This window comes from Protopterus annectens, chromosome 6.part0 (assembly GCF_019279795.1).
Source record: "Protopterus annectens isolate FY-2018-M chromosome 6.part0, PAN1.0, whole genome shotgun sequence".
In the NCBI taxonomy this organism is placed as follows: domain Eukaryota; kingdom Metazoa; phylum Chordata; order Ceratodontiformes; family Protopteridae; genus Protopterus; species Protopterus annectens.
This window is the reverse complement of record NC_056737.1, coordinates 869663374-869678301: the sequence shown is the minus strand read 5'-3', so window position 1 is coordinate 869678301 and position 14928 is coordinate 869663374. Positions and strand designations below refer to the sequence as shown.

The window sequence follows — 14928 nt, the reverse complement described above, 5'->3', positions numbered from 1 at the left end:
GGGGTGTTAATCCTCTACCTGCCAGAAGCTGGTCCACAACCCTCACTACATCCTGATCCAAAACACTCCTGGTGGATCCGAAGGACGCTGCCGATAGAGAGTCTGGTCATAAAAAATGAAGTTTACATCACATGGGATCACCCATTATCAATAGTTCAAAAGATAAAATGCTAGAAAACCAGATTATGATTATTCCTCTTGATGATGCAAATGAATTATTCAATTCAACAATTCTCAAAATGTTAGATAGGATAGCACCACGACGACTAAAAAGAGTCAAAGAATAATCATGCCACTTGGCCCACCAAAGCCACAAAACAGGTAGTTATGTACTCACCATAACGATCGATGTGGTCCATCTCGCCTCACATTCTTTACTCATGGGTTCGGAGCAGAGAATCTGCTCAGACTCTGCCAACTTATTTTCTAGCACAAATTCTCTAACTGGCTGGGCTAACCCGGTATCCCAAGATGCACCTCGCCCTAGCCCCAGATCTAGTTTGCAGCCATCCTAAAACACATCCCACGCACACAACTGCCACTGGAGGGAGCTCCAGCCTGAAAGGAAAGAAAAAAAAAAACACAACTGATATTGAAGGGTTCTCAGAACCAATTTTTCCTCCAATCCTATAGGAAGGGGGCAGGTGGGGGGGTATGTAAGAATGTGAGGCGAGATGGACCACATACATCGATCATTATGGTGAGTACATAACTACCTGATGTTATGTGGTCCTATCGCGCCTACATTCTTTACTCACGGGACAGAGTCCCCAGCACCTCTATCCTGGGCGGCTCATAGGAAAATACTCCTGAGAACCGTGGAACCAAAGGAAGCCCGGCCCCTAGATGCCATATCCAACTTGTAATGAGTAATGAAGGTGTGCGGAGAAGCCCAAGTGGCCGCAGCACAAATACCATCCAATGAAAGCCTAGCATGGTACTCTATTGATGTAGACACTGCCCTGGTAGAATGAGCTTTAATGGGAAAAGGTAAATTTCTGCCTGCTGACAAATAGATAAAGGAAATACAATCTTTGATCCATTTAGAAATTGTGCTCTTGGAAATAGAACAACCTGTTCTGTTTTCTGAGAAGGACACAACAGTGGATCAGACTTCCTAATAGGCTTAGTCCTGTGTATAGTAGAATCTTAGTCTGTGCACATCCAACTGGTGAAACCTAAACTCTGCTTTATTGGAAAAGTTCGGAAAGAACACTGGTAACTCGATAGACTGATGCAGATTAACGGTGGATGACACCTTCGGAAGGAAGGATGGGTCAAGTCTCAGGGAAACTCTGTCCTTATGGAAGGTCAAATACGGAGGCTTAATGGACAAGGCTTGAATCTCTTTGATACTCTTCTGGCCAATGTAACGGCAAATCAGGAAAGCAGTCTTCCAAGATAGAAATTTTAATTCACAGGTGGCAGCCGGTTCAATGGGCGGTGAAGTGATGGCTTGCAACACAAAAGTTTAAATCCCATGGCATGACAGGTTCTGAAACCTGAGGGCAAAGTAACCAGGCGCCTTTCAAGAAGGTCTTACAAAGTTTATGGCCCATAAGAGAAGGCTCGTAAGATGTATGAAATTTGGAAATTGCAGCCAGCTGCACCTTAATGGTAGCAGGCGCGGAGCCCAGTCGGAAAAGCATGGCTAAAAAGTATAAAGACCGACGGAATTGGGGCTGTGAAGGGGTCCAAACCTTGGGCCTGAGCCCAAATGGAGAATCTCTTCCACTTGCTGGAATAAATCCTTCTGGTGGAAGACTTATGAGACGAAGACAAGATGTGTACCACCTCAGGTGAAAAGGAATGTTGTCTAACTAGTGATGGAAGTGGAGCAGCCAGGATGTCAACCTGAGGGTTCGCAGGGAGGGGTGGAGCTGTCCTGACATATGAATCAGTAGGTCGTCACTGGGTCCAGAGTCCAAGGGCCGTCCACTGCGTACTGCTGAAGAAAGGGGAACCATACTTGTCGAGGCCAGTGTGGAGCAATTAGAATCATCCCTCTTCCCAAGGATATGGCTTTCTGAATCACTCTTGGTAACAGAGGAAACTGAGGGAAAGCATAGATCAGACCGGGGGGGGGGGGGCAATCGTGGACTAGACTGTCCCTGGGTGACTCCCCCTGTAGGGAGAACAGTATGAAGTACTTGCTGCATTTGGCATTGAGAGGGGCTGGTGAAGAGATTGCAGCAAGGCTGACCCCAATTGTTGAAAATCTGAACCGCCACTCTGTCGTTCAGGGACCACTCGTAAGGCATCAGAATAGCTCTTCTCAGCCTGTCCGCTATCACGTTGGTCTTTCCCGGAATGTGCGTTGCCGCTAAAAACCAATGGGAAGACACTGCCCAATGCCACACTCGCATGGCCTCTCTGCAGAGGGGATAAGACTTGGTTCCCCCCTGCTTGTTCAGGTACCACACCAGACATGTTGTCAGAGTGAATTGCAATCGTTCCGAGGAAGAGAGCTTTGGAGTGCCCACAACACTAGCAACACCGCTCTCATCTCTAGAACATTGATGTGCAGGTGTACCTAGTGATCTTGCCACGTGCCTTGGACCGTCCTGCCAAGATAATGCCCCCCCCACCCCATCTGCGAGCTGTCCGTGGTCACCATGGCCACTGGAGATGTAGGAATCAAGCTCCTCCCTTTGTCCAGATTGGTGGAGCATAGCCACCAACAGAAGTCTTGTTTGCACCGTTCTGCAAGTATCAAGTGGGAAAGTGGAAGTTTCTGAAAGGACCATTGGGCCGAAAGGAGCCACTGTAGGATCCACATGTGTAACCTGGCTAGAGGCACCCATGGATCCCAGGAGCTGGAGAACTAACCTGGCCTGAACTCTGAGGGGCAACAATGCCTGAATCTGAGACTGCAGCACTCATTCTCTCTTGTGGCAGAAAGGCCCGCATTTGAATAGAGTCTAGCTCAGTGCCTATAAAAACACCACGCTGCGAGGGCAGCAAGGCAGACTTTTCCCAGTTCAAGGTAATTCCTAGTTGGTGACAAAGTGTAATGGTAGCCTCCCTGGCTTGAATAAGGAGATGCCTGGTGGGGGCGGTGAGAAGCCAGTCGTCCAGACATGGAAACACCTGGAATCCCTGACGTCTCAGGTGAGCCGTCACCACTACCAAACACTTGGTAAACACCCTGGGGGCTGTGGTGAGACCAAAGGGCAGGGCACGAAACTGAAGTGACTGGCTCCCAGCCGGAAGCGTAAATAAGTCCTGGATGCCTTGTCCATCTTGATGTGGTTGTAGGCATCCTTGAGATCGATGGATCACATCCATGCTCCTTTTTCCAGCAAGGGAAAAATGGAATGAAGAGTGACCATTCGGAACTTGGACTTTGAATCACTACGTTCTAATCGGCTGAGATTCAGAATGGGCCTCAGGTCCCCTGTTCTTTTCGGCATTAGAGTCTTGAGTAAGTTCCTGATCTGATATGGTCTGAGGGGACTGGTTGGATGACTCCTTTTTCTAGTAGCTTTGAAACTTCTAGTGCTGCTTGATCCCGTTGACTGGGTGGAACGTCCGGGATTCTTTTGACTGGAGTGGGTGTTGATGAAAAGGGGATGGTGCAACCTCCGGTAACTATTCGGAGCACCCAACGATTCTAGGTGATGCTTTCCCAGGCTTCCGGATGCAATGAAATTTGTCCCCCGACTAGCTCCAACAGCACAGTCTGGCAACGCCTCAGGAACTCTGAAAAGAAAACCCGCTAAAGGAATCGCTGTCTCCCGAGTTGCGGGGGCCTCCTCTGCCTCTAGGACGGCATCTTCCAGAAGAATTTCCCCCTCCTCTGCCTCTGGAGGGGGACTCTCCTTGAACGGCAGGGAAAGACCTCTGACTTCTTGAACCACAGTTTCCCTCCTCTCTGAGCCTTGCGGTAAGGGCTAGAAGGAAGAGAGAAAAGGGGCCCCTATGGCAGATAGGGTCTTCCCCCTCCTGTTCGCATCTAGTGAGGGTGTCTTCCCCTCCTGTTCGCATCTAGTGAGGATGTCTTTCACTTTGGTCCCGAAGAGTGAGGACGCATCAAAGGGGGCGTCCGTGAAGGAAGACAAAGGCCTCCGCGAAATGACACTGGCGCATCCAGGCTTGCCTTCTGAGAGCTACATTCCGAGCTAGCTGCCCTACTCGTCCCATTGGCTGCATAGGATATGAGCCTCATGGACGAGTTGACAATGGAACAAAGGGTAGCCAACTGGGCGTTAAGTCTGCAGTACCGCCTCAGACATGTTACCCGTCAGAGTGTCTCCTAGCTCCTTAAGGAGATCTCTCTGGAGCAGAGTAAAATGACAAAGATAATTCAGCAACCGCAAAGTAAAAAGGTCGCGGAAGACAGGGTACGCTTCCTGTACCAGTCCATACTCCTGGACTCCTTGTTAGGAAGATGGACGGAAGAAGCCTCTGCAACTTCCTGCCGAGTGGCTGCCGCCACCAACAAGGCATCTACGGAAACCCCTTTGGTCAGGAACTCTTTCCTCGGCGGAGCAGAAAGAAACTTATTTGGACGTCTGGGCACCAGTTCCACGGAATCCAGGGTCTCCCACACCCATCGACAAATCAAATCCAGCAGTTCATCGAAGGGTGGAGACACCCAGGAGGCAGAGGGTTGAGCTCCGAAGGCCTTTAGGAATACAGACTCCTCCTCAGAGGGGGGTCTTGGAAGACCAGTCGCCTCTCTACCTCAAAATCTCCAGGATGTCGGAGAGACATCGGAGGATGACTTAGGGGACCCCTCATACTCGAGGTAGGTATCGGAAGTGATGGACTCATCCTGGGAGGCTATGTGCTTCCTCTTACACAACTTCTTTCTAGGGGGCTCCTCTGACACCAACCCTGAGGGGCCCTCAGAAAGTTGGGGACCGCTCATGGGGGTATCCTCAGACCTTCGGGCTCTGCCATCCATGGACAGGGGTGAGGCTCTAGCCGGGGTGTACGAGGAAGGAGTGACCAATCCGGGTGATTCAACTGATGATCTGGCCCGTGCACTCCTCATGGCCTTGAAGGCAGGTCCCCCCAAATCAGAGGACTGACCCGTCTCCGTGACCACAACTGGAGTCTGGGTTCCCAGAGCCGAAGCACTGAGAGGGAGACGGAACCGACAAGAGTCCGGAGGTATTCCCCCCCCCTCTGGTCCGACTGAGGAAACCCAAGCACGGAGCAGATGTCAGCTCCGATAAACTCACAAGGGGTATCGGAGCAGACACGAGAACATAGCTATTACCTCAATAACACTGCTAAAAAGACTCTAGCCTCAGCCTTTCTACTTCCATCCCTGCTATATGGTGCCCCCATACTCTCAAACATCCACTCACTGCTTAAAACAAAGCTCAACTCATGTTACAATAAGGTCGCCAGATTTGCAGCCAATGCTAGATCCTCAACACACCACTGTTCCTCGCTACAACTAAACTGGCTAGAGTTACCACTCTATGTAAAACTCCCTACACTTTAACTACTGTACATAAATTGTATATAAACCCACAGCATGTCCCCCTCTCTCCTCCTTACTATCATTGTACTAACCAAATAGACCTCTTGGATCAAAAAATAAAACACTGCTTAAGGTAGACAAACCCCACCTCCCAGCCGGTGAAATGCTCTATTCCTTTACAGTTTCCAAACTTTGGAATACCCTCCCAACCACAATAACCTCCTTCACCTACCCTCCCACTCTATAAAAAAAAAAAAAAATAGAGCTCTTAAACACCTCTCCACCTGCTGGTTATGCCCATGCCAAAAATAACCCTCTCACTTTCTTCCCCTACTGTGCCACTCCCACGTCACTCCTCCTCTAGCCACTCAACTGGTCAATATGCAGATACTCTGCATGTTCTAGTATCACAGTTAAATCAATGCATAACATGCCTTCTAGACATCTATGTAACTAACTAGCGTTCTATCTTTACTGCAATCTTCAACTTGTATAATGTCATGTGGAGCTTATCCCCGGGCCTCCAATGAAAATGGGCTCACCTAGATCCAGTGGACCTTCCTGGTAAACAAATGCCACACACACACACATACATACATATAGTGGCCCATGAAAAGATGACAAAAGTAGTACTGATCATTGAAGACGCCACACCCAATGACTACAGTGTCTTGCATACAGATAGACACAAATTCATAAAATATCAAGATATGCAAGCTGAAACAAGAGCAATGTGGAAGAAAGATACCCAGACATTTCCAATAGTAGTAGGTGCAATGGGTCTTAAAAAGAATCTACAAGTCATATTTGGATACGTTGTCAATACATGTAACCCCGTACGAATTGCAGGAGTTGTCATTACTGGGCACACTGCGGGTGCTGTGATGAGCACTTTTGGCTGACAGATTGAAACAATACTAATTTCATCAACTTTAATTGTACTCTGACTTAGGAATGGGGTCCATTCCAGTTATGGTGTCAGAAACCCAAGATTTGGAGAAATTAAAGCATGAAACCACTGCCAACTTCTTGGCTTACAAGGTTCAGCTCAAAATTTCTCCCCCCACTCCTCCCAGATAGTCCCCCCCAATCATTACTAGGGAACATGACATCAATGCACTCTCTAAAGCTGAAAGCACTGCATGGATGCCCCCCCACCACCAAACATCCGGGAAGACTTAATACATACCATGAAATACGACCTCTCCAGTCCACTTGAATCATCTTTCAACTAGAGCCTACAGTCACGTTTTGTACCAAAGGAATGGAAGACTGCTACAGTCATTCCCCTATAACAAAGGTCCAACCACTGACCTGGTTAACTACAAGCCCATAAGGCTGACTAGCTTCATATGCAAGATCATGGAAAGAATCACAAACATGACAAATGAGGGCATAAGTAACCTGCAAATGCTGTACCCATCACAGTCCGGCTTTGTTAAAGGAAGATCTAGTTTTTTTTTTTTTTTAGTTTTTTTTTGGGGGGGGGGGGGCGGGGAGTCAGAGCACTAGATGGAGGCAAGACTATGCACACAGCTTACCTGGTCAAATACAACGTTCTGTTAAAGCATTAGACAAGCTTATTACAAGGTATAAACCCCTCCATCACCCACTAGCTAGCCAACTGGCTCACTGATCGGACCCAGTAGGTCAAAAAAGGCAAGGCCACCTCCACCAGCAGGCCAGTCAGTAGTGGATTCCCTCAGGGCTCTGTACTGGGCTTCCTTATTTTTGGTATCAGTCTCGCTGAAATGGAAGCAAATGCTAAAGGTTCATGGCTGACTAAATTTGCAGAATGCAAGCTGGGGGTTTTAAGACTCCCGTGCAGACACTAACATTCTTCAAGGCACCCCATTTCTGACCAACAAATGGTGCTAAAGCCATGGTCTTTAACCTTAATGCTAAGAAATGCATAAATGTACCCTTTGGGAAGTCAACCATCCCCAACTTAACCATCATGTTGACAGTACACCCCCAGGAGTTGAGCCAGCAGTTGTGAATCTAGGTATGCACAGACAGTAGCCTAACCTTCCCACACATGACCATGGGGTGGTCGAAGTCCGACGTTTAAGGGTATGGCACCTAGATCCAAAGAGGTCACTGCACCACAGTACTCCACCCTTATCGGATTATTCATAGAATATATAATGCTCCCTTCAAAATATACCTGACCAGGTATACGCAGCAACTACAGCGACCTCAGAGGTTGCTTCCAAAAAGGATACAAGGTGTAACAATCAACTTATGAAGAGAGTCTTAAAGCCCTTTCCCTCTAACTCAAGTCTCCCACATATTGTTGAAGGGCGAGCTATGCCTGACTTACAAGGCATTGCAGATCTCACACTTATGAATCTCCTACATATTCGTAAGTCAAACATTACCAAAAATACAAGGTCTAGGGAACACAGCCTTGTTTAGGACTTAAACAGAAAATGCTGGAGTGACAGATGTGTCCCACAGACTGTCCCTCCGATAGGAACATGCTTCCCACTCATGTGAAGCAAAGTTAATCTACAACCTCTAAGCACAACTTAGACCAGTAGATGGGGAATAAAAAATTCACACCAGGTCTGGCACCCATGTCCTTTATGACCAGAGGTAGCTTATAAAATGTCTAGCCCTCAACATCTTATTTGGATACAAAGCATCATTCTTTTGGGGAAAACTTGGCTAGGCATCTAGGAATGTTACAATGGAGCTAAAACTGGAAGAGGGATATTTAGAAGACGGGAAAACTAGAGACCGAACATGCATAATGCTCAAAAGGATTAGTTTCAACATCAGGAAAGACATTTGAGCAATGCAAAGTTAAAATGAGGGAGTTAACCACACCACATGTATAATGCATGATTTTTTTTCTGCAAGCTAAACAAGCCCTCCTCAAAACAATACCATACGCAGCACTCTTTCGTTTGAGAGACTTACTGGGACCTGTGAAGAACCACCAGTATCACCTGGCCATTAATCAAAGGAGGGTAACCCCCTACCACATCTCTTGCTTCTGGGCACAAACAGCTAATAGGGAGATGAAATAAATGTCAAAACAACTGCCCAAATGTAAATTAAAGTTTAGTGACAGTTTATTTCAAAATATAATGTAAAGAATTCTAATTAAGGGTGGGAGATTGGCCCAATGGTTAAGGTGTTTACCTTACAGACACAAGGTGCAGGGTTTGATTTGCACATGGGGTAACTGGCTAGGCTTAAAATGGCCTGAAAGGGCAAGGAAGCCTAGTACTAACCTATTAACCTATAAGTTTAGCAGCTAGAATTACAGCAGTTAAGTTTCTTGAAAGCCAGAAGGCCAGTTATTCCACTGCAAAAAAGTCCTGCAAAGTGGCACAGTTGTACTAGAGAAGTCAAAGTAAAACTTACAGCACGAACCAGGACTGATCAGAACAGTGGTGTACATAAACTACAAACACTTACTCGTATCAAGACGGACAGTGAATGAACCTCCTGCAGAAGACTCCCAAGCATACTGCTCATCATCATGGTGTTTGGTGATTACGATCACTTTCTCGGCCACCAGATAAGCAGAATAAAATCCAACACCAAACTGACCAATCATAGAGATATCTGCACCAGCCTGTAGAGCTTCCATGAAAGCCTTTGTTCCAGACTTGGCAATGGTACCCAAGTTGTTTATCAGGTCTGCCTTTGTCATGCCAACACCACTGTCTATAATGGTCAAGGTACGATCATGTTTATTGGGAATAATGTCAATTTTCAGCTCTTTCCCTGAATCTAGTTTGCTGGGATCAGTCAGACTTTCATATCTTATTTTGTCCAAAGCCTACAAAAACAAACAAAAAAAAGCCATTCAAATAAAGCTCCTGTATTACAGATCAACAAATATCACTGTCAAAGCATACTTACATCAGATGAATTAGAAATTATTTCTCTTAGAAAGATCTCCTTGTTAGAATAAAAGGTGTTGATGATCAAAGACATCAGCTGAGCAATTTCAGCCTGAAAGGCAAACGTTTCCACATCTTCTTCCATTGTCTGCTCCGGAACAGTCTGCACTTCCTCTGGCATCTGAAAGGGGGGAGGGGGGGGGGATATGGGATGACACTGCTTTAATAGATCTGTGTCAAAGTACACACAAGCTTGCCAATCTACTGTAATGTAAAAGTATAGCATTTAAGAAATCAAATTCCACCATGGAAATAATGCGACATCCCCCCTCTGCAACTTCTCAAAAATAGTTTGAAATACAAAGTTTCGGAACACCTACACAGTTATCACATGGACACTGGACTCGATACAAATGAAGATAGATACCTCCAAACAGCAGCAGCAGCATACTGAAAGCTCTTAACACCTTTTACACCAAGTGAAAAAGCTTACCACCTGCTAACCTTACAAGGCTACAAGTTATACACAAAGTGAAAAAGCTTACCACCTGCTAACCTTCAAGGCTACAAGTTACTTATAAGTACAGGCAGCTGCACCTAAAAACCACTTTCGAAAGAAAAATCTGGAAATATTTTCGATTCTGTAAGCAGACAAGAATGAACCACAAAATGTATTTTGTGTGACCCCATAAACGCTGAATAGGAGATTCCAGCCTCTCTCCACTTGTATGGAGTTTGCTTTCTGTAGATCTGTAGTAAAATGTTGAGTCAGCAACGGAGGCATCCGTTAGACTGAATTGGGGTTAGCAGGGAGGAGGTCTGTATCAAAAGAACAATGATTTACCAACCTAGCTACTTAAAAACTCCAGCACTGAAATTTGAAATGAGGGTGCTGGTGTACCTCATGTGAATTCTGACCAAGGAAGGAGTTGAGAACAGTCGAGACCAAACCTAGAATTCTGAGATCTTCATTGGCAGATGCCAGAATGTTTTGAAAACCACAAATTGTTCCCTGTAGCTCTATCCACTTTCTTCACAGGAAGAAATGCCAGCCATTTTAAGCAATGTACAGAGAAGGCCCACTAGAAACACTATCTCGCAAGATAAAAAGGATACTTCTCTATTCAGGAACCATGAACCGGAGAAAATCCACAAATAGGCACAGTGAACTGACTAACTACACACCAAGGAGTACCAAACCAATTTCAAGTAAATTCGGGTACAAAAATGTAATTTAAATCGAACAGAGCGCTTTCTCATCTATTGTAACAGACTTCAGAGTTAATGCACAAGGTGAAGTGAGCTCAATTTATACCTTACAATTAGCTGATCACATGACAACATACCCCCATAAACATCTTGGTATAACCCCCCCCCCCCATATGTACATAAATCACTACAAAATAGTTAAAGCATACAAATTTTAAAACTTTACTTCTCTGTTCACCTGAAACACTCAGTTGAGAAATGTTACTAACCAAGCAAGAGATCCTCAATTTTCTGTGAAGAAATCTGCAAGGGGTGGGGTGGGGAAAATCAGGCCCAATATGGTCTCCTCCTGTACCTCAGGAGGAGGTATCAAACTGAACAAGTCTGTGAAAATTTCTTAGAAAAAGGACAAGTAAATTTACTGCAAGCATAGAAGTTTGAATACTTCCCTGCTGCAGAAGTCTTGCACAATATGGGACTTCCTACCAAAGATTACACCCAGCTGGCCAGCTTTACAAAGTTGGGGCTCAATCCACACATCCTAGCCACTGGCAATGCTGAGGAGCCAAATACTTCAGAGCTTTCTTGCCTCATAAGATAGGAGGCTAAAGCCCTGCCAGAAAGGAACATGAAAATATACCCGCACCTTGCCAAAAAAATGCAAAAATATTGGGGGGGGGGGCAGCCAGAACAGCAGTGAACTACTCAAAACACCTACTGTTCTACCAAGTTTGTTTACACAACTGTACAAAGGTTTACACCACTACTGCAGTAGCTTTAAGCAACATGGCATGAACACCGCTTACTGAGCAAGGTGAAGTATGCTGATCACAAACTAGGATTCCTTAAAGATAAGTTTAGAACAAGCCTTGCTAAGACTACAGAAATTTGTTCCATGAATGTAGTACTACAAGTGCCCATGGATGAAGACGGCTTCCTGGCACTGGAAAGAAGAGAGATTATAGCCCGATTTAATGCAAACCAGGAAGCTACCTTAAGCATAAAGGATGGATTTGTTCTGAAAGTTACGCTACCTTTGTGAAGTTAAGATTGCAGACTCAAATTATAACTTATAACTCTGATATTGCCCTGGCTTCTGCAAGAAGAGTAACAGTTGCCCCCAGACAATCAGGTGCAGGAGGTGGGAAGAGGGTGGGTCTATAAAGTAAACCTAGCAAGGATGCAAAGTTGGCCAAGCCCCCAGGACACCCTTATGATCCACAACCAGCCAAAGAAATACCAGGCTAAGTTGAGGGGGCGTGTAGGAACCAGGCATGGACCTGGGCACTGGGAAGCAAAGATGGCTTAATGTCCCTGGGGGGGGGGGGGGGGGTAAATTTTAAAATAAGGGGAAATCCAATAAATCAGAAATGGCAAAATAATGCATCGTGATAGAATAAGGATGGCTAAAGGACAGCATAATGAAGAATCAAAGGAGTCTGAGCCTTAGAATCCTGGTTCTTGATTAGCATACAGTAGAAAATACATTTTCTAGTAGTTTCTTTGCCTTCAAGGTCTGCTGCACACTCCCAGGAAAAAAAAAGTACCTAAAATGTACTAACATTCCATCATACAGGTAGGCAACTAAAGCTGCAACACAGGGATGCATCAACCACCCTGTCCTAAGTGTCCATTCTATGAGCACAGATTGTGGTTAATTTCCCTTGGCCATTTTCAAAAGGGAGTAACACAATTATCGTCGGAGAGTCTTAAGAACTTGAAATAGAAAAAGCACACACAGTATTCCTTTCCTTGGGAATGAAAAAGCATCAGTCTTCCATGCCAGCACACAAGGACTACTGGGGGCAGAAATTCAACTTTTCGCTTTGACTGGAGGCAACCAGGTCTTATGGAGAAGTTCCTGGAAGACCCCTGAGAATAAACTCCCTTTATGTGTTCCTGCTCAAACTACCACATGGGCAGAAAACATGTAGCCTGCAGGGACCAACTCAACATAGCTGCTAGATCTCAGGCTACCACAGCTAATTTGCAAAGGAAATAGGATATGGTTCCCCCTTATTTAAATGTACCACATCACTATATTGTGGCTTGTGGCCTGTGATAACTGAGAGCCTGAAGTCCAAATTCAAAGATCTGAACATTTTATTAGAGCCATCATTTCTTCATGCACTATATATATATAATGTTCATACTAGGCTATCTGCCCAAGGGCATTTATAAGCCTAGCCCATAGTTTTGTGGCTTTCGCCACCCCTTTAGTTTGAAAAAAATTATTTTGCTGTGCCTCCGTCAAGCAGTGACACTGAAGTAATCCCTGGGGTATATCTGCGATCTCCCATCCATTGGTCAAGATTCCTCTTGAACAAGGCCAGCGAGGTGCTCTGCCTCACATGTACCGGGATTTTGTTCCACAGCATAGGGAGTCTCTGGGTGATGAATCTGTCCCTCCAGCACGTCCTTATTAATAACCATGTCAAGGTTTAAGTCTCCCGCCCTTGTAGTTCTGAGGGATCTAGATTTTTTGAGGTGAAGCATATTCATCAAATCAGGGTTTGACATGGCCTTATATGTCAGGCACAGGTCACCTCTGAGCAAGCGGTATGAGACTGAATAGAGCTGGAGTTTTCAGTCGGGCAGCATAAGACATATTTTTGAGACCCTTTATCCTTTTGGTGAGGAACTTTTGTGGTCTTTCCAGCTGCTGCAGGTGTCGGGTCAGATACATTCCGAATGAGGCATTGTACTCAATCATAGGTCTAATGAGTGATGAGTACAGGGGGACGATGACCTCCCTTGATCTAGATGCGAATCCCTTCATGATCAGGTGAGCAATGTAGAAGGTTTTCCTGACTACTTTAGCAACATGAGTGTCAAACAGGCTAGTGTCAACCTGGGTCCCCAGGTCCCCGATGACTTCTTCTGTGCTCAGTGGATTGCCACCTATATGGTAGCTAGGGGTAACCTTGTTTTTCCTGAAGGGTATGACTATGCATTTCTTGGTGTTTAACTTTAGGCCATGGCTCTGGCACCAGTTTTCCGTTTCTGTGAGGCCCTTCCGAAGGATATTTGTGTCAGAAGTGTTTTCGACTATGGCGCCCAGTTTACAGTCATCTGCAAACTTTGTCAGCCATAACCCTCCTGTGTTTGCTTGTACTTCGGAAAAGTAGATGCCGAACAAGAGTGGACCCAGGAATGAGCCCTGTGGGACACCACTTGTGACAGGCTTCGAGTCTGACATGGCTCCAGCAACTCTGACCCTGTGGGTTCTGTCACTTAGCCAGTTTACAACCCATCTTGTGATGTATGGGTTTACATTCAAGCTGATGAGTTTTTCGATACCTGAGTGGGGTATTGTGTCGAAGGTCTTTGCCAGGTCGAGGTAGGCTGTATGGACTGCCTTTCCCTCAATGGTCTTGGTGACTGTTTCGAAAAAGTCAACCAAGTTTAAAAGGCATGATCTGCCTTTGACAAAGCCAAACTGGGTTGGATCCAAAGTCTGCAAGTTCCCTATGTCTTTATTTATGAGTTCCATTATGATCCTCTCCATGGCTTTGCAGATAAAGCTTGTCAAGCTAATGGGACGGTAATTTCCAGGGTCGGTGGAGGCACCGCCCTTGTGAGGTGGGACCACAGTCGTCGTGCGCCACTCCTTGGGTACGTATCCTGAGGTGATGCTAAGTTTCAACAGCTGTCCTAACTGCGGGTTTAATTCCTCATTGAGTTTGTGGAGCAGACATCCAGGGACACCATCCGGTCCCATGGATGCTGTGTTTTTTTGCCTTAGAGAGCAGTTCTCACCTGGGCGTTGGAGATGTTTGGGGGGCTACAATCCTCTGGTATAGATATCTCTCCTTTTGGGGGGAGGGGGGGGAGAAATATGCACTGAACCTGTCAGCCAGTATGTTGGCAATGTGTGTAGGTTCAGTAATCTTCACATCATTATGAACTAATTCTGAGCATATCTGAGAGTTTCCTCCTAGGTTTCTAACATAGCTAAAGGCCTTATGATTGTCTTGTGTGTCCTTGGCGATTTTTCTCTCAAAATTAGCCTTGGATGATTTTATGAGAGCTCTTAGTTTTTTTTTTACTTATAATGATCAAAGGTGTCTTACCTTTCAAGGATTTCGCTCTATCTTGTAGTAGCTTCCTCCTTTTGTTGTAGAGCTTGTTTATGGCTGGGGTCCACCAGACTGGAAGCTTGCCTTTGGTACAAAGAGTCTTAGTTTTGTTTGCGATTGCCTGATCCATGCAGTCCTGTAGGTGCTGGTAGAAGGCCTTTGTAAGTGATTCAGCGGTTTGAGTAATGTTTACCACTGGCTCAGGGGCCTTAAAGGAGACCACACTAGTTTTTAGAAGTGTGAAGTCAGCTTTTGAGAAGTTTTTGACTGTGGTCTTTTTTATTTCAGGTGGGGGCGGGATGAGGACCTCCAGCGAGATTAGTTTATGATCTGATCTCACCAG

The 14928-nt window shown here is 45.7% G+C and overlaps 1 protein-coding gene across 1 annotated transcript in view; it reads right to left on the bottom strand.

Annotated features, from left to right (window-relative positions):
• The window catches only part of LOC122804587 (heat shock protein HSP 90-alpha-like), an 856879-nt gene that overhangs the window by 777838 nt on the left and 64113 nt on the right, over positions 1 to 14928 (bottom strand). Inside the window, exons 2-3 of the mRNA XM_044074543.1 lie at positions 9317 to 9478; positions 8867 to 9233 (exon numbers count right to left, since the gene is read on the bottom strand). Of these exons, the coding sequence (XP_043930478.1) occupies positions 8867 to 9233; positions 9317 to 9478 (529 nt within the window). The remainder of the gene's footprint in view (positions 1 to 8866; positions 9234 to 9316; positions 9479 to 14928) is intronic.